This window comes from Lycium ferocissimum, chromosome 2 (assembly GCF_029784015.1).
Source record: "Lycium ferocissimum isolate CSIRO_LF1 chromosome 2, AGI_CSIRO_Lferr_CH_V1, whole genome shotgun sequence".
Lineage (NCBI taxonomy): Eukaryota > Viridiplantae > Streptophyta > Magnoliopsida > Solanales > Solanaceae > Lycium > Lycium ferocissimum.
Genome location: NC_081343.1, coordinates 46,192,924 through 46,212,565, shown reverse-complemented (window position 1 = coordinate 46,212,565; position 19,642 = coordinate 46,192,924). Strand labels below are relative to the sequence as shown.

At 37.5% G+C, this 19,642-nt stretch overlaps 3 protein-coding genes across 3 annotated transcripts; 2 read left to right on the top strand and 1 right to left on the bottom strand.

Annotated features, from left to right (window-relative positions):
- The first annotated feature begins 2,881 nt into the window (after positions 1-2,881).
- Positions 2,882-3,659, top strand: LOC132047646 (uncharacterized). Its single transcript, XM_059438662.1, has 3 exons — positions 2,882-3,155; positions 3,216-3,445; positions 3,516-3,659. The coding sequence occupies exons 1-3, from the start codon at positions 2,882-2,884 to the stop codon at positions 3,657-3,659; spliced, it is 648 nt and encodes a 215-aa protein (XP_059294645.1).
- A 1,387-nt stretch (positions 3,660-5,046) lies between these two features.
- On the top strand, positions 5,047-5,806 carry LOC132047645 (uncharacterized). The gene is made up of 2 exons (XM_059438661.1): positions 5,047-5,481; positions 5,568-5,806. Exons 1-2 carry the CDS (start codon positions 5,047-5,049, stop codon positions 5,667-5,669), a joined length of 537 nt encoding a protein of 178 aa, XP_059294644.1. The 3' UTR covers positions 5,670-5,806.
- An 11,406-nt stretch (positions 5,807-17,212) lies between these two features.
- On the bottom strand, positions 17,213-18,305 carry LOC132048116 (RING-H2 finger protein ATL74-like). Its single transcript, XM_059439044.1, has one exon. It carries the CDS (start codon positions 18,043-18,045, stop codon positions 17,521-17,523), a length of 525 nt encoding a protein of 174 aa, XP_059295027.1. The 5' UTR covers positions 18,046-18,305; the 3' UTR covers positions 17,213-17,520.
- Positions 18,306-19,642: the final 1,337 nt, after the last annotated feature.

Here is a 19,642-nt window from a genome sequence, read left to right as displayed (position 1 = left end):
ACAATCATTCTTATCTATACTGGTATCTCATTAACAATCCACATATAAGTGAGACAAATAGTTACGTCCAACAATTAGTTTTGGTCCATTTGGAATCCACTATATCATTTGCCACCCTTAATTTCTAATTGTAGGGTTTTTATCGGGTGTGAACTTGTTTACAAGCATTCTATTTATGACATCCCATCTTTGAAGGCAGACACATGGTGGAAACTTTCATAATGGCCAATTAGAAAGAAATTTAAGAGTCTGCAGATTGGCCTGTACGTTTCATCTTTGCCAACTTGCATAGTTTCTAAACATTGAGACAGAGACCTAATACCAGGGGCGGATGTAGGTTTGAGTATACGAGTTCAGTAGAACCCAATAGTTTTGATGCATATTAAATCTTTATATGATTTTTTATTATATATGTATAAAAATCATGTTCAGAACACAATTATTAGTATTTGACGTCGTCCTAGAATTTAGAAAACATAACTCAGAAAGTTTTAATTTTTGATCCACGTCAACTTAGTATTGTTATCTTCCCCAATGTCGACTATAAATTGGACAAAAAATTTCACATGTGATGATTGAAGATTGAAAATTCCCACTAAAACTTACGGAGATTAGACTCAACCTTCAAGGAGATTTATCCGTAAACGTTTTCTTGATAGTGACAATCTGGGTCTATTTTTTCCCCTGGTATTCATGATTGGTTTGGCAATAGTATGATCCAATAACAAAGACAAGGGTACAATTTAAAACGTGTATATATATATAAATTCTAGAGTCTACTTAACCCCCTTTAACCTTTTTGGGTTTGAGAAACAATACCTCTTCATCTTTTGAATTGGACAACAAACCCCTTATCGTAAATTAACGGCTAGAATTGAATTAAATTATTGCATGTAATTTTGTTTTTCCTTAAGTTGTCTTCATGTATTCCCAAAAGAAGAAAAAAAGATAAAGCTAGGAAGCAAGAAAAAGGGAAAAGTATTCAAAACACACTCAAACTATGGCCAAATTTGCCATAACACACCTCAACTTTGCGGGGGTCCTATGACCCCCCTGGACTTATTTTTTGTGTATTATTTTCGCTTTCAACCGGACAAAGTCACTCAAACGAGTTTGAGTGTATGCACGCGCTCATAAAATTAAAATCAGACGGGTCATTTTCATTATTTTGGTTTCCAAAATTTGAAATCCAAAATTCTCTCTCACCTTCCACTCGATTTACGCCATATTAATCACTCAAATACCATTTTAAGCGCAAATCGGTGTGAATCATAGTTAAACTAACTTTAGGTGGTAACATCGCGGTGGATTTTGACCGAAATCGTCGATTGATCTTCAAGCTTTTAGTGAGCGAAAAAATACCAGGTTAGTCTTGTTCTTTGTCAGTATTTGTACGCATAAAGTTTATTTTTTTCCATATTATATAGGATTTATGAAATTGTCGTATGAATTTCTAGGGTTTGTTAAAAAATTATGGGTTTTTCCTAGTTTAAATTGGGGTTATTTGGGGTTAAGAGATGTGTAATCTTATGTCGTGTAGTATTACTGTTGTAATTGCGTCCAATTTATTTTCACCCCAAAATGTGATTTTATACACTGTTTGGCCTTGTATTGTCGAAGTCCGAATTTAATTGTTGTTATTTGATGTGTGTGTGGGGTTGTGATTGTTGTTGACCATCTATTGTTATTGTATATGTGTGATTGATTGTTTGTACTATTTCGAATTGTAATTTCGGTATGAGTGGGTTTGTATTAGTAACATTGAGATGGTATCATGGTGGGGTTTTGGATGTTAGTAGTGGCCAACCAAAGTATGAGGGTGGACAAATAACGAGTTTTTGGATATTGATGTGGATAGGTTGTCCTTTTTTGAACTAAGGGATTATATTAAAGAACTAGGGTATACTACAAGTTGTTCATTTTGTGTTAGGATACCTAATAGTGATAGTGTTGTAGAAATCCAACCGATAGGGACATTTTCGAAATTTCACAAAGTTTTGAAAATGGGGATACTATTGAAATCTATGTCTGTCACATGGTTGATAATTTAGATAATGTAGATGGTCCCATTGCTTTGTTGGAATACACTAGCCCCAATGAGGAATCTTTGGCTGCTTTTAATAAAGAAAGGGATGGGGGTATCCAAGAAGGGGATGGGTTTGCTTTTAATAAAGAACCAAGGCTACGAAAGCTGGAAGAATTCTTGAACCGATGGCCCGGTGAAACTGCTGCTTCTGAAGACCCATTAAGCAGTGAATTTCCTATTCTTGAATCGACCAGTCCACTCGATGATAGTTACGAGTTGACCAAGCTGAACTCTTTAATGAACATGATGCTGAACATGAAAGTGATGATGTTCATGAAGAGTGCATAAATTTGAGGGCTGAAAGGAGGTCATATCAGAGGAGGAAAAGAAGAGAAAGGATACCAAATGACCCTGGAGAAATTCTGTTGGTGAAGTTGGTCCGGATCGGGCTTTGATGGCTGCTTCTGTGATACAAGCTTGAAAGGTAAGGTTGCTGGGGATGAGCCAGTGTATGTCAGTTCTGATGCATATAGTGTTGAATCAGATACAGATGATGAGTCAGGGTCTAGGAGGGCTAGGAGAAGGATAATTTTTGACAAAACTGTTGAAAAAGTGATGTGGGAGTTGGGGATGGTTTTTGAGGATGTGAATGAGTTTAGGGATCTTTGTTACAAAATATGCACTTCAAAGGGGTGTGCAGTTAGAGAAATTTGTCAATGAGCCCAAAAGGTTAGGGTGAGGTGTAGGGATGGTCGCCCATGGTCGCTATATGCAAGTCTTGACAAGAAGACTAATGATTTCATGATCAAAACCTACAATCCTAAACATGGGTGTGTCAAGACTACTAGAAATTACATGTGCAATGCTAAGTTCTTGTCTAAACATTACAAGAATAGAATTACAGAACAGCCAAACATTAGGATTTTCAAGTTTCAGCAGTTGATTAGGGAAGAACTTAATATACATGTTGGAAAAACCCTTTGCAGGAGAGCTAGAGCTAAAGTACTCCAAGAAATCATGGGTGATCATGTGTTAGAGTTTGGAAGAATATTTGACTATAGGGATGAAATGTTGAGGACTAATCCTGGGAGTACTTGTGTTGTTAAGGTTGATGACTCTGGTGAAAGTGGTAGGTTGGTGTTTGAAAGTTTTTATATTTGCTTTGATGCTTTGAAAAAATGCTTTTTAGGTGGCTGTAGGAAATGTATTGGTTTGGATGGTTGTTTCTTAAAGGGAATAACCAAAGGACAGCTATTGGCTGCTGTTGCTAAAGATGCTAATAATCAAATGTTGCCTATTGCTTGGGCTATAGTGGAATATGAGAATAAGAACACTTGGACATGGTTTTTGAAATTGTTGATAGCTGATTTGGGAATGGGAGATGGCAGAGCAACTACCGTGATATCGGACATGCAAAAGGTATGACAATCACTTTTTTTTCTTCATTTAGTTTCGTCCATTCATATATAATTGTTTCTCAAAATTGTAGGGGCTTCAATCAGCTATGAAAGAATTGTTACCCTTTGGTGGAGCACAGGATGTGTGCAAGACATATCCTAGCCAACTGGTCAAAAGAATGGAGAGGTCTTCAAAGAAGGAACCAATTCTGGAAGTGTGCAAAAAGCACCTTTGAAGGAGAGATGAAGATAAATCTGGACAAAATGAAACAGCTTGGTACTGCCAAGGATGGTAAGGATATTGTTGCAGATTTACTGTACTACCCACCTGAAACTTGGTGTAAACTGTACTTTAGAACTGACATTAAATGTGATAGTGTGGACAATAATATGTCCGAGAGCTTCAATGCCTGGATTTTAGGACCAAGGCATAAAACCATTATCACTATGCTTGAAGAGATTAGAGTTAAGGTAATGACTAGAATAGGTCAGTTGAGTCAATTTCCAAAAACATGGTTAACTAATATATCTCCAATGGCACTGAGGGTACTAGAAATCAACATAAAGAAGTCAATGGAATGTAATATTGATTTCAATGGTGAGAGAGGGTTTGAAATTAGTGATGGGCCATATCAACATACGTTGATTTGAGAAATAGAACTTGGTTGTAGGGCCGGATGCTCAAGGGAATACCATGTCAACATGCCCTTGCTGCCATATTATATAAGAAGTATGAACCCATTGAGTTTGTTGATAGCGGCTACAGAAGGAGACCTACTTGAGGACTTATTGTCATTTTCTTCAACCGATCACCAATATGAAAATGTGGCCTCGAGTCCAATAACCCCTATGTTGCACTACCAGTTGTAAAGCCTATGCCAGGCGGACAAAGAAGGTCGGGGAGAAGAGAAGCCACCGAGTCAAAAAGATATGGTAAGTTGTCAAGAAAAGGAGTTGACATGACTTGCAGCATTTGTCATGGTAAAAACCATAACAAAAGAGGCTGTCCTTTGAAGGTATGAGCTTTTAAAGTAAACTCTGTTTTTTATACTCTTTGGAGTAAAGTAAATTTTGTATGCCCCCTCCGGACTTGCCTTGACTTTTAGTTATGTTTAACTAAAAGTGCGAGGGCGTACTTTTGTTTATTTTTGTCTTGAGGGCGAGACATTTAGTTATGCCGGATCCGGCATAACTTTGCAAATTCCTTCACAAGTTTATGCCGGATCCGGCATAAAAGTTTGCCCTTTAAAAGTATGCCCCCATCGGCATAAACTTGTTAAGGATTTACCAAACTTATGCCGATGGGAGCACATGTAACACCTTTGATTTCTAAATTAAAGGGATTTCATTCATCAATTTCAAACTTACATTAAACACAAAACAAAAGAAAACTAGAAATAGATTAATGGTTTTGATTTGACACACTCTTGTTTTTGGTAGGATTACGGTAGAACAAGCTATGGTCATGGACCGGATGTTCTTCATGACATCTCTACCCAAGCTTTCTGGCTGAATCAAGTGCTACACCTGCAAGAGCTAGGGGAAGGCCAAGAAAGACAACTCCAACTTCTGAAGCACCAGCAAAAGCTAGGGGAAGGCCAAGGAAAAATCCATTAACTTCTGATGCACCAGCAAGAGCAAGTGCAAGGCCAAGGAGTACTTCTCAAGCACCACCACCAGCAGGTGCAAGGCCAAAGAGTACTTCTCAAGCACCAACAAGAGGTATGGGAACAAGGAGGACAACCATTAGTGCTAAATGGTTTGAAAATGCAACAAGTTATGCACCTGATCAACTTCTTTGCTTCTCAGTCTAACGTGAGGAGGGGAAGACCAAGAAAAACCTCTGAAGCTTCTAGTGCTGCACCTGTTGCAGCCAATGCACCTGATCAACCTGCTGCTTCTCAGTCTAATGTGAGGAGGGGAAGACCAAGAAAAACCTCTCAAGCTTCTAGTGTAACAGCTGTTGATAATGAAAGAGGAAGAACTACCCCTTACAAAAGGCCTAGGACTGTTGGAATGGGTATATTTGTCGCAGAAAATGGATTTACAACATACAATGTAAGAGCTGAAATATTTGTTGGATTGGGTATATTTGTTGCAAGTGAGTTTACTAACTATAAACAATTGTTTTGCTTTGTCTACAGCATGGCTTGCCAAGTAGTAGGATAATTGATGCTGCTCCAAGAAAGCATATAAGGTCGGTGATGTTCTTTTGGGGACCTTGGTCACAAAGCAAGGATGGGTGAGGTGGAAGGGCAAAGCAGCAATGACATCAAGCCAGCTTGAAGAGATGAGGGTAAATAAAAGGAAAAAAGTGACAGCAACCCAGAACTCGCAGACAAAGGATCCATGAAAGTAGTGTTAATATGTTGGTAGTTGGTAGAACAAGTTAATGTAGTTGTTAGTTTTTGCAGTTCATAAACAAACTAAAGTAGTTGTGGCTTAGATGCTTGTTTTGTGACATTATGCTCTTGCACTTGAATGTTGCATCATCATGAATGTGATGCACTACTTTTGTACAAACTTATATTGGTGCAAGTGTTTATATATAGCAGGGTCTGTTTCTATTATTAAGTCCTGTCTCTTTCAGCAGTAACATCAGTGCACATGTTTAATGTTGCAAACCAAATGTGGTCAAGCTTTTGACCGGATTTAAAGGTGGTCAAAAACAGCTAAGGTGGTTGGGGGTTAAGTAGTGGGGAATTTATTGCAAAAGACATTATAAATATAGGCTTTCACTTACACAAGTTTATGCCGGATCCGGCATAACTTTGCAAATTCCTTCACAAGTTTATGCCGGATCCGGCATAAAAGTTTGCCCTTTAAAAGTATGCCCCCATCGGCATAAACTTGTTAAGGATTTACCAAACTTATGCCGATGGGGGCATACTTATGCCTTATGGGCAAACTTTGCCTTGAAGCATATATATGTATTTTTTCAAGCATATAAACCAAAGTTACATGGGATATATTGTGTTTCAAGGCCTGTGTAGCTGCTAGAGACCGGATACACTTCCTTGTTGAAAAAAAACAGGAGATCATAGAAATAGATTAGACTGGTCTCCGTGTTTTCAATTTAAGCAAGGTTTATGTTGGAGCACATGTAACACCTTTGATTTCTAAATTAAAGGATTTCATTCATCAATTTCAAACTTACATTAAACACAAAACAAAAGAAAACTAGAAAGGATTCCTAACATACATTAACCACAAGACAAAATAAAATGGAAAAGTAGTTCTTACCTAACATTAACCACAACACAAAAGACATTTTTCCAAGCACTGCCTACCTAACGTCAAGCACAAAACTAAACCATTCAACTTCAAAAATACAAGAAACACTAAGGCAATTGGTCATGACAAGTTGAAGAATTTCCTCGCATTAACCAACTGATCCAAATACCAAAACAAAACAAGATACAAAATGTGAAAATCAAATTAGAGCTAAAGTTGTTGATCCCCTTCTTTTTTCGATTTTATCTCTTTTGCATTTTCAATTTCGCCAGATTAATCACACTTGATTGTTCTTCCATCTCCTTCATTTTCATATCACTTGAGACAGATTGTTCTTCCATTTCAATCTCTTTCAACATCTCGGCAATTTCGGAACTTCCACATCCTTCTTCCATCTCCTTAATTTTCTTCTCTTTTGAAGCTAATTCTCCATGCATCTCCTTCATTTTGTTCACCAACTTTGGAATAATGTATTTCGATCTTTCATCAACTTTGGAAAGATCCCTCCATCGAAAAAATTTACACTTCTTCGAACCATAGTAGGGGCAAGACCAATATCTTCTTCCGGGATTGTTGTCGGACGGGAAGTCTTCAATGGGAGCAACACACCATGACTGCATCGCACCTCCTCATTCAACATTGGATCTTCATTGTCCATACAAAGCTTATTCAAATCCAATCTTGTTTCTTCCATAACTAACCCGAATTTTAATCAGAAATTTGGGGAAAGAAATTGTAAGAATCCAATCTTGGGTAAGAATTGAAACATGAAGAGAAGAAATTTACCAAAAAATTTGGGGAAGAACTCAATGTGGAAGAAGAGAAGAAGATGTAGCCGTTTGTGGGGATTTAAGATTGGATTTGGGGAATTAAAAACGTTATTTGGACGGCCATGTGGCAAATATACACTGGTCCATATAGTTTTTATCATCTCTTACGCGCTGAAGGAGAGTAGCTACACTTGCTAGTCCAGGTCACCGGTTGAAAGCGAAAATAATACACAAAAAATAAGTCCAGGGGGGTCATAGGACCCCCGCAAAGTTGAGGTGTGTTATGGCAAATTTGGCCATAGTTTGAGTGTGTTTTGAATACTTTTCCCCAAGAAAAACTAGTGTTTTCGTATTATTTCCATTTAATGATACCAGTCAGCGTCAGGGCGGAGCTAAGTGGTGGTTCATCCGAACCTCCTTTGACGAAAATTTGTGGAGTTGTATATACAAGACTAATTTTTTTAATACATATAATAAATGTTGAACTTCTTCGTACATTTATTTTTTTATATTTTAAATTCTCTTAATTGAAATCCTTATTGGTGAGAGTCTGCATTATATTATGGAGGTAGTAACACAGAAAGTCACCCAACTATGGGTAATGATCTCTCAAAGTCATTTTTTTTTTATTTTTTTTTATTTTTTGTAACAACAAGGTTACCCAATTTTCCCTTTATCACTTTAAAAGTCACCAAATTAATATTTGGCCAACAAAATATGATATGACATTTAATTTAGTCCACATGGATTATTTTTCCCCCCCTCATTCCACATGGCAATAAGACCCGACCCCACTCAAACTCATAACCCAAATTACCCTTATTAACTCTATACTCTCTTAATTAAAATAGAGTTTCACACTCTAAAAAAAATTGGCCCATCATTTTATTAAAATCGTGTCATTTCCTTTTTTTTCTTCTCTAAGGCAAAGTCTTAAGAACAACAAGAAGTTTATAACTTTTTGAAAACAGGAGCACGAATAGGAAAAACTTTTGAAAAGACATATTTACCAAAAAATTAAATTTGACAAACTATTCGTTACTAATATAATACATTTGTCCCCCAAGCTCTTTTCCTGGGGTTCTATGTCACCTTTGTTATTACTTAAATAAAATTAATAAAACTAAAAATTTATGTCAATCGAAATATTTAAATAAGACGGCACGATTTTAATAAAACGATGAGTTAATTTTTTTCAAAGAGAGTGAAACTCTATTTTAGTTAAGAGAGAATAGGGTTATTAAGGGTTAATTTGGGTTATGGGTTTGAGTCGGGTCGGGTCTTATTGCCATGTGGACTGAGAGAGAAAAGAAAAAGTTCATGTGGACGAAATTAAATGACATGTCATATTTTGTTGGTCAACTATTAATTCGGTGACTTGAAGTGATAAAGGGAAAGTTGGGTGACCTTTTTGTTACAAAAAAAAAAAAAAAAAAACATGGCTTTGAAGGATCATTACTGATAGTTGGGTGACTTACTCTCTCTTATAATATGTGCATGTTGAACTTTTAGGGGTCATTCCCAGTTCCTAAATTTTTTTTTTTTTTTTTTTTTTGGTAACTGAAATATTGCATTTACCGTGAAATAGATACGAGTTCATCACGGGACCCCCTAGAAACTGGACATAGAGCCCCGTTACGGCACTTCAATCATCAGTACATATACCTCTACTATTACATAAACTACCTATGGATAGAAATTAAGTATAGCTAACTGTTAAACTAGTCGAGGTCTTGTTGCTCCTCTACAATGTATATCTTGTATTATCTGCCTTACTATAGTTTCCTCTGTTCTCTTCTTGCTTTGAAACAACCTCTGATTCCTTTCCTGCCATAAGTATGAGATGCAGCCAGCGAGTGCCATTCTATATATCTCTGCTCTAGTGTTGTTACCTACTGCATGCTGCTGGGCCCATTCTTACTCCTCCATCCACCCTTGGCAGGCCTTGACATACCTTGCCAACGCAGTATCCTTTTCCATACACATGCTGAGGTTGGGCATATAAAGAACAGGTGTTTTATGCTTTCATCTGTTGCTTCACATAGTGGGCAGTTTGGCCTGTAATTCAGCCCCCACTTTGTCGATCTATCTTTTGTGTAGAGTTTCCTTTGTAGTGCCAAGTATAAGATGAATACCCATTTAGGATTGCCCTGGTTATTACAAACTAGCTTCTTCCACCTCACTTTTGGGTAAGCACCCCTCATGCTATTGTATGTTTGTCTGATAGAGTATATTTCTTGGTTTAGAAATTCCTCTCTTGTTATCATAGTTTCCTGAAGGTACTGACTTGCCTTCAATATCTTCCTTATGATCCATAAGGCTTGTGGGACCAGAGTAGTCCATATGTCTCTTCCCTTTAGATAGTATTGATGGACCCATTTAATCCACAAAGAATACTTCTTCATGCTCAGTTTCCAGAAGTGTTTCATGAGGGCAGCTTTGTTCCATAAAACCAGATCAGTGATATTCAGGCCACCTGCAGTTTTTGGCAAACATAAGGTATCCCATGCCACTAGAGCCTTATTTGACGGTTCATTTCTCCCTGTCCAAAAAAACTTTCTACAGATAGTGTCAATTCTGATGATGATCTTCTTAGGTAGAGCAAAGATTTGAGACCAAAAATTTTGTATAGCAATGAGCACACTTTTGACCGGTTGAAGCCGACCTGCATATGATAGGACCTTAGCAGTCCAAGTGGTGATCCTCCCTACCATCTTCTCAATCAGAGGTTGACACTGCCCAATGGATAATCTTTTCGAGCTTAGAGGGACTCTAAGGTATCTAAATGGAAGTGTCCCTATATTGAACCCGATTCGTTGAATAACCCGCCGTTCTTCCTCTGGAATGCCACCAAAATACACCTTTGCTCTTGCCTTGATTTGCTCTAAGACCAGAAGCAGATGAGAATAATTGAAAGCGTGCAGTCGAACAACATCTTTGCAGAATGCAATTCTCCTCTATAGAATAACAGTAAATCATCAGCAAAGCTCAACTGTATCAGCTCCATTTTTTCAAACCTTGGATGAAAGTTAAAATTGGGGTTGTCCTTCAAGGTCTTTAAAATCCTGCTAAGATACTCCAAAGCAGTCACAAATAAGAAAGGGGATAGGGGATCCCCTTGTCTTACCCTCTCTTGGCAGGAAAAAGAGTGGTAGGTTGGCCATTTAGAAGGATGGAATAGGATACATTGTTACACATTGCATTATCCACCTAATAAAGACTGTTGGAAAATTAAGACCACTAAGTACTTGCTCAAGAAATACCCACTCCACATAGTCGTAGGTTTTTTGCACGTCAATTTTGAGCATACACCTAAGTGACACTTCCTTTCTCCCATACCGCTTTACTAATTCATGGCATAGAATGATATTGTCTTGGATTATTCTGCCTGGGATAAATGCAGCTTGCCCATTGTCAATAATACTGTCCATCACACCTTGCATTCCAGTAGTGAGCATTTTAGAAATCAGTTTGTAGATGATAGTACAACAGGATATTGGTCTATATTGTCGAATGGAGGTGGGGTTCTTAACTTTTGGGATCAAAGTCACAGAAGTACAGTTGATAGCTTTACATATTATATTTGACTGGAAAAATTGTAAAGCAACTTGTGTTACCTCCTTGCCTACAATGTGCCATGATTTTTTGAAAATTACTGAATTGAATCCATCTACTCCCGGTGCCTTTGAATCATCAATGCTTTGCAGTGCTTGGTACACATCCTCCTCATTGAAAGGACTGATAAGATGCATCTGCTAAGTTCTGGATAGGACAGGACTTCTGTTCGTGATGTTAGGTTGTATAGCAGGTAAGTTATTGTTACACCTCGTAGTTTTGTACGTGAAATCTGTTAGGCATTAGTTGTTTTGAGTGTTGACCTGGAGGACTTCCTAGGATATGTGAGATTGTATGCACCTATTTCATGGTTACGAGGGTTTAAGTTCATATAATAAGCTATGGAAGGATTGGAGGGCAAGTGGATCAAGGAAATTAAGTTTGTTGAATTTTATGGAAAATATGAGGGGCAATTTTGGTCCAACTTTAAGAAAGAATATCTTTTAGTAGATGAGGAGTTTTGAAGCAAAGCAAAAGCCTACATTGAAGTTCATGAAGTCTAGTTTCCAACGCAACAAACCGATCATCGATACGAAGTCGGAATAGAGAATTAGGGACGTTACAATTTAGGCGGGTAGAGCAGGGCGCGTTGCTACAGTGCTACAGTGACAACCGACTCTAACCCACTATATAAGGGGCAAAACCCCATTTTTTCTTCATAAAAACTTCCCAAATATTCCAGAAAATTCAGCAAGTATATGAGGGCATATACATACCATTAAAGTGAGGATTTTGAGTAATTTTGAGTAACAGAGTATTAATCGAGGTCCGGACAGCGTGTAGTCGCGATTATAGTTTTGTTTTACATTGGAGTTGGCCCGGATTCAAGTAGATATTGAAGATCTTCCTATTCTAGTGAAGATAAGGTGTGAATTTCTCTTTATTAAGGTGGATTTAGGAATATTTATGAGAATAAGAGTTATAATTATTGTGTTGGTGTTGTTGGCTTATGGATTGAAGTTTGAAGAGAGTTTTGGATGAAAATATACATATTTGTCTTGTAGAATCTTGATGATGTTGTTGTTGATGTTGTTTGTATTGTTTGGGAGTTTTTTTCGTATGTGGAGGAAGTGGATAATATGGGGGAGATGCTGCCCAAATTTTCATAACCCAAATTAGTCTTCAATAAGTAGTGCTTATAAGTTGATGGAAATATGAAAGAAGTATGATTAAAGATGCATTTCTCAATATATAGGTTCGCGTGAAGGGCAAGCATCGGAGTAAGGGATTCTTTAAGTGGTGGCTTGACGGATAAGGTATGTAAGGTGTTCGTTTCTCTCTTTCTTTGGCACGAATCCAACTGGAACATGAACATGAGCATTCCATAACAAATTCACTCCATTCCTATGCTATGTATTTCAAATCTTAATGCCTTAATTAGTTGATCGATTCTTACCATATTATCATGTTTATCATCATTAAGTTATTTCCTTGGATTCGATACGAACTCTATAATTCATTCAGAGGTTACGACCTTATGTCACTCCGAAAGGCTGTTGTTACTTCATGGGCTTATTATGCATTGTATATATATATGTACACACTATTTTACTACATCGAGCCGCGCTATAGTCAGCCGGGTACGACACCTATTGTGCAACCACTGATCAGTTGGTATTACACACCAAGTCCCGAAGGGGCCGGGTACTTACACACCGAGTCCCGAAAGGGCTGAGTACGTTATACACCGAGTCCTGAAAAGGCCGGGTACGTTATGATGATGATTATATTTATATATGTACATACTTACATATGATTTTAGGCTCATGGATTGCATATTGTACGCTCTCAGATTGCAGGTTACTTCTATTCTCTTTATATCTCCATCTTACTTATGTTATTGATTTCAGCCTTACATACTCAGTACTTTTATCCTTACTGACATCCCATTGCACGGGTCGCTACATTTCGTGTTGCAGGCTCTGACAGGGTTATTGAGGAGTGACCGCAGTGGGATTTTCTAGCTCAGTGGTGTCAGCAAGTACCACTACTCCGGACTTACTATCTTTTGGTACTTTTCTGCTAGTGTAATATATGTTCACATGTACACTCTTAGAGGCTCATAGACATAGTGGGGGATGTATATATTGTGTTTGGTGGTGTTAGCCTTGTTTTGATTTGTGATACTTTCCTGTGAGCCTTACTGGCTTTATGATACTCGTGATGTCGTAGCAACCTTGCCGGTTCGCATATGTATAGAAATGTTGGATTATTGGATATTTTCATGTTGGGCCTTTTTTGCGTACAGGTGTTCCTTGAATTACGGTATATGATGTTCAAAGTAGCTGTTAGGTCAGGTAGTCTCCGGCCTACGGGGCGGAGCCCATCATACTCCTTGTCGGGGTATGACAGTTATCACTGGTTGTGCCAAGCAAATGTTTATAGAAATCCATAATCTCCTTTTCTATCTCATTTTCATGTTGTTGAAAGTTTCCATCATTATCAATCAGCGACCTAATTTGATTTTGTGCTCTTCTACTTTTCATGTTGGCAAAAAAATAGGCTGTGTTTGCATCCCTTAGCTTCATCCACTGCACTCTGGATTTCTGCCTATGTATGCTTTCCTCTATTAAGTGCCATTTCTCTAGTTGTTGTTTGATGGTTTTTTCTTCTGCAAACAGATCATGGGAATGGTGATAGTCCCTCATTTGTTCTTGTAGTTGTTGCAGTTGTTCTCTTGATTGGGTGATTTTATCTGTCACTCCTATGAATCCAGCCTTGTTTAGTTTCTTTAGACCTGTTTTTACATGTTTCAGTTTGTTCCAGATATCTTGTAGCTGGGTGGGACTTCTATCAGTTCTTTCATTGATCTAGGCCTCCTCTACCAACTCTCCAAACTTAGGATGATCTGCCAAACAGTTGAAAAATCTGAATGGCTCTGCATATTGTTGCCCTGCACTGCCCACCTCTACACACAAAGGTGAATGATCTGAAAAAACTGGGTCAAGGATGTGAACTGGTGTAGGAGCCATTGTTAGCATCCCATGAGAATTCACTAGAGCTCTATCTATTCTACTGTAAACATGGCTGTTTGTCCATGTGTAGTCTCTTCCCAAAGTCTGCAGCTCAGTGACCCCTGTATCCTCTAGGAACCCCCTAAAATCCCTTATTTCACTATCTTGAACAGCTGATCCCAACACTCTATCATCTACCTCCAAAATAGCATTGTAATCACCCATTAGAAGCTATGGGCTAGTTGTTCTACTGTCTTGGTCTCTTAGATGATCCCACAATGCTACTCTATCATGTGTGGTGTGCAGTCCATATATTGCACTAAATAAGAATTGTATACCTGTTTTTGGGCACCTAACATCCACTATTATTGCTTGTGGATTTCTAGTAACTTCAGTACCACCACTGATCTCGGGTCCCATATCAACCAGATTCTGCTCCTACATGTGGTAGTAGTATTTGTGATCCAGTCCCATCCTGGTGCAATTTTATTTATAGTAGTTCCAGCCCTAGTGTCCTGTGTCTTGTGTTCTATTATTGCAAGCATATTAATTTTATCCATTCTTATAAATTCCTTCATCTCTTTTTGCTTATAAACTTTATTCATTCCCCTTACATTCCAAGTAATTATCTTCATTGATGGAGGGGGGGGGGGGAGTCGTACTAACCTACTTCTTTGCTACTTTGACCCATCTTTGGCTGGTTTTCCTTTTGCTGTAATATGTTGAAACCATTCCCAGTGGAAACTCTTCTTTCATCTCCTATCCCTGGTGTTGATGACTTAGCAGCTGCCTTAGTATTCACCTCTATCCAGCCATCCGAATTGCGACCGCCTTTGCGGACGATGCTTTCTCACCATTTGTTGTTCATTCCCCTTATTTCTCCATTGTTGATACTGCTTTTGACCCCTCTGGTACTGTCTTTGATGAGTTTTGGGGTTTGGTTTAGGTGGTGGATTTGGTTGAGGTTGGGGTGGGCCTTATGGTGTTGGCATAGGTTTGTCAAGGCAGTTGTGACCAATTTTTAGACATTTCTCACAGTATTGAGGTTCCCAATCGTATGCAATCTCCTGTTCAATCACTTCACCCTTAGGGGTTTGTACTGGCATTCTTTTAGGTATAGGCTTCGTAATATCCATTTCAATAAAAACTCTTGCAACAAAATCCTAGTGATATTGATGGTACAGTCATCCGCATAGATAGGTGTACCTAGACCACTACTGATCTTCCCCAAAGCCTTCATCCCCTAACATTCAACAGGTAGATTCGGAAACTTAACCTATATTGGTACAGTTTTTAGCACCTCTTCTTTAAAGCTGAATGATGAAGTCCATGGTTTCATGCTAACTGGTTTGTTATTAATAGTGCTTGGTCCAGATAATAGTACCTGAGCTCTTTCCTCCGTAGTTTGGAAACATATGATGAAGTAGTTGTCGTTGTGGTAGTACATATTTGGCTTTTCCTTGCGTTCTCCCAGACTTTGGAGAAATCGTTCAACTGCCCCAATTGTCGGTGAATCGCTAATCACATACATAATAAGGGAGTTCTGCCATTTTTCGCACTCCTCCTCAATATCCTTTTTCTCGAGCACAACCACACACTTTCCTTCCTTATAGACAGGCGCATAGTAGTTCAAACTCATACCCTTTGTTGTAAATTTGTTTCCTGCTACGCTATTTGCCCAGGACTGAGCGTTTTGTGCAACGTTGTGCTTCCTCTGCTATTCCCATCGTGGTTTCCGTTGAATGCTTGACCTGCTCATCTGATTAAGGGGGGGTTAGGTTATTAATCGGGGTCGCAACTGCAGTGGTAGTGTTTTCCACTTCTTTCACTGGGGTTTGCCCTTTTGCTGTGTTAGGGTTTGTGTTTGCTCGTGCCTCACCGACTTTCTGTTTGCCCACATCCCGTCGATTTTTCTGTCCTTGATTCATTTCAGTCGGTTCTCGTGTTATTGTGACCCAATTTGGTGTGAATTGTCCTGCACTTCCTTGTCCAATAGGTGACTTCGTTGTTCCTTGGGTTTTGAGTGCTTCGAGTAGTGCGAGATCCGTCGTGAGAGCTGGTTTTTTCGCTCGTCCCCGCTCCATCCTAACCGCCGAAGGACGTTATCAATCACCGCTGATGGCCACCGTCAGCTAGAGAGAGAGAGAGTGAAAATGAGTTTTCCCTAAAAATAATTAATTAAAGGGAAGAAAGAGTTTCCATTGGGTGTCAATTGCATTATATGGTCATCATGTCATCCATATTACTCTATGAACTTCTATTCTCTCCTTTAACTAAACAATCTGTATGTGAGTTGACAACATAAACAAATAGAGAAGACAAATAGGGGAAGGATGAAAGGGGATGAAAACGACATACGAAAAGGCAATTTAACCACTTTATGTGAAATTAAGAAAAAAAAAAAAAAAAAAAACAAATCAAAGTGGGAATACACTAAGAGTAGGCTTCACTTTGTGAGAAAAGAAAAAATATCCAAGCCAAAGTTCAGTTGCTAGTTTTGTCAAATATTAGGTTTTGTAGATATCCTTACCCATTTGATAAGAGCTTTTTATTTGTTGGAAAGAAGAATATATTATTATTGCATTGAAAATTAAGGTGGTTCCGTACGTACATGCCAGAACTGATTGGAATATCAGTTCCCAAATATTTGTTGCGATATTATCTGGGAGGATAATCCCAATAAACAGTACCTGTAATTGTGATTATTACTTCTCCTTGTATTTATGAGGTTCCTTGACTAAAATGCAACTAACACTTCCAAAAGCTAAATTGATGGTGGAAAGACGTCGTTTTAATATTTTGTATTTTCTTGGTACATCTTGGATTCTTTGGATTAATTATATTAATGAAATAGACACATAAAATAATTAATCTAATAAAGGAACAAATAATACTTCAAAGTTTAATTATTTGACATACTTTAATTGGAGATTGGTTGCAACAGAGAAGGCACTGTGATAAGAAAAAAAGTTAATCATGTGGTAGTCTTTCTTTCAGTATATATTAGGGGTACTTTTGTTACTTCTTGTTTCATCTATAATGACTCTTAATTTATTGTAACTAAAGTTACAATTTTTCTAGTATGTCTGTGCAACATACATTTCATTGCTAAATTTGCTTCAAATTTAATAAAATTTATAAGCAATAGTTCGAAGAAGTCTAAACTTTTGATTCAAGAATTATGGTAGATTATATCTTGTATGCTAAAGTGTAAAGTTCGATCCTCAATTGACCCTTGCTTTTATTCAAACTTAATCAAATTCAGCCCAAATCTGGAGATGACAGTTAAATCGGAAATCAACATCTTCAACTCCGTCCTGCCTCATCCACATAGCATGAACACGTTTGAAGTGCTACTATGGTAGAGTTTACTAGTGACAACTTTTTGTTACAAGGACAAAGTGTCTAGCACACAATCATAAAAGTAAAATCAAACATCAACACTCCATCTCTTAGACGAAAGTGATTGAAAACTTCTAAGAAAAGAAAAAAACCCAACTCTCATAGCCATCATAAGACATGTTTTAAAGAGCTGTGAAAATGTCTAAAGATGGCAAACAATTACTAGACTTGAGATGAAGCCTACAAGTAGGGCAAGAAGAATGTGAGAGTAGCCATTTATCAATACAAGCAACATGGAAAGAATGGTTACATTGAGGAAGAACCCTAATTCTCTCTCCATCCATGAAATCCAACAAGCAAATAGCACATGATGATGATGATGATGTGCTTGAAATTGATGATGAAGAAGAATTTGCGTTATAAGTAGATGTTGGCAAAGCAACCATATCTTTCTTCTTAAGCCCAGTGTTCAATCTCTTTGAAGCTACCCATCCAACTGGCTCGGAGATAGTCCTATGAGTGCATTGAAACACACATTGTAACATGGAGTTTAGGCCAAGAGCACAAAGCAAAGCACATATTAGAGCTGCAATTATCACTACCATGTTGAAGCTTAGTGTACTTCCATTGTTTTGAGGTTGATCAAGAAAAGGGGTTTTAGGATCAAGATTTGTTGGGCTTTGTGTTGGAGGGAGGGGTTTAGCCATCAAGATGTAATTAAAGAAAATATCGATTGTATGATTCTGGAATTAGAACAACCTCTCCTTTGTAATGACCTTTAATTTGGTCGAGGGTAGAGCTTCACCTGCGGTTGTCACTTAGGAGACATGCATGAAGAAGATATATATGGTGGAGTGAAAAAATGAGACTCAATTCTTTGGTATTTAAGAGAGGATAAAAAAAGTGGTGACATAGGATATTAGGATGTGGCTAGTTGATTATCCATTGTCTAGTCTTTTTAGTTTATGCTATCAAAAGGAAAGAAAAGAATGTTTGAAACGCCCTCTCTCTTCCACTTCCCACAAAGAAGGTATAAGAAAATAATTATGAACATCATTTGTTCTCATCCAAGAGATGATAATATTTTTTGATTTGATGGTATTGGTTGGTGAAAGATAACCAAGTATATCTACAATATAAAATACTAAAATTTTGGAAGTATATTCCTTTGATGTCCCACGAGTATCTAATTAAAGGTGTAGTACTATATTTTCTTCGTTTAATGATGAAGATAGTATGCTTTAGTGGTGCAAGTAATCAATGTGATGATGATTGGTCATTGCAAAAAAAAAAAAAAAAAAAAAAAAAAAAGGAATAAAACCAAAAAAAGAAAGAAAAAGGAAAAACTACGCTAGAAAACAACAATGGTCAAAGCATATTAAGGATGTTTTCTTTAAAAGAAAAAAATCATCAAGTAACGGCAGTGACAATATTCACAACGATATCACTAACCATATTGTCGACATATTATAATTTATGACTTTAGGAAACCTGAAGGGTCAAAATTATGAAATGCTTTATGACACTTTTGGAATGTGGGGTCATATTAAGCTCGAACCCACATTATGTGGCTTAGCTTTTAAATATTCTTAAGAATATTCTAATTATTCCCAAACATTTTATCTAGCAAAATTTGAGAAAGATAAGGCAGTCAAATCGGATTCGTACAGAGCAAGTGTCGCTTGCAGCTGGAGGTAAAAGGCCCACGGCCACACAAAGACTTAATTGGAAGAAGATTAACTTGATTTTTTAATCAATTATTTTTCGTTTAAAAGATTATGGTGAGAGTGGAACAAGGGAACCACCATAGATTGTTGTGGGACGAAAAGATCCCTCATCTTTAACAATCTTGAGTTCGAGTCCTGGGAATGAAACAAATTCTAATAGGAACGTTTCCTTTTCAACATGAATGTGGATTAAGTGGGGCTCCAAAATAAATATCCAATACTGGATGAAAACCAGAAATTAAAAAAATTAAAAAAAAAAAAGGAAGGAAAGAACAAGGGAGTGCCTTTGGCGGAATTGTAACGTTATATATAAGTAGTGCATTAAAATGGAGTTGCAATTACTAATCGCAAGTTTGTTTGACAATAATTAATTAATTAATTAATGCCTTATCCAACACTTTTTTCTTCCTCTTGTGGAGTAAATGAGTTTTCTTTGCCTTAAGAAGAAAAAAGAAAGAAAAGAGGAAGATGAGGAGTGGGAAAAGATGTGTGATCACTAACTCCTTTTGCTTTTAACAAAAGGAAAAGAGCAATTCCCATTATATCCACTAGTGTTTGGATGTCTTTAAAATTAGTT

Coding starts and splice junctions, on each gene's coding strand:
- LOC132047646 (XM_059438662.1), top strand. CDS start 2,882: ATGTGCAATGCTAAGTTCTTGTCTAAACATTACAAGAATAGAATTACA. Junction 3,156..3,215: donor TGATGACTCTGGTGAAAGTG/GTAGGTTGGTGT, acceptor AATGCTTTTTAG/GTGGCTGTAGGAAATGTATT. Junction 3,446..3,515: donor TGATATCGGACATGCAAAAG/GTATGACAATCA, acceptor TCAAAATTGTAG/GGGCTTCAATCAGCTATGAA.
- LOC132047645 (XM_059438661.1), top strand. CDS start 5,047: ATGCACCAGCAAGAGCAAGTGCAAGGCCAAGGAGTACTTCTCAAGCAC. Junction 5,482..5,567: donor ATGGATTTACAACATACAAT/GTAAGAGCTGAA, acceptor CTTTGTCTACAG/CATGGCTTGCCAAGTAGTAG.
- LOC132048116 (XM_059439044.1), bottom strand. CDS start 18,045: ATGGCTAAACCCCTCCCTCCAACACAAAGCCCAACAAATCTTGATCCT.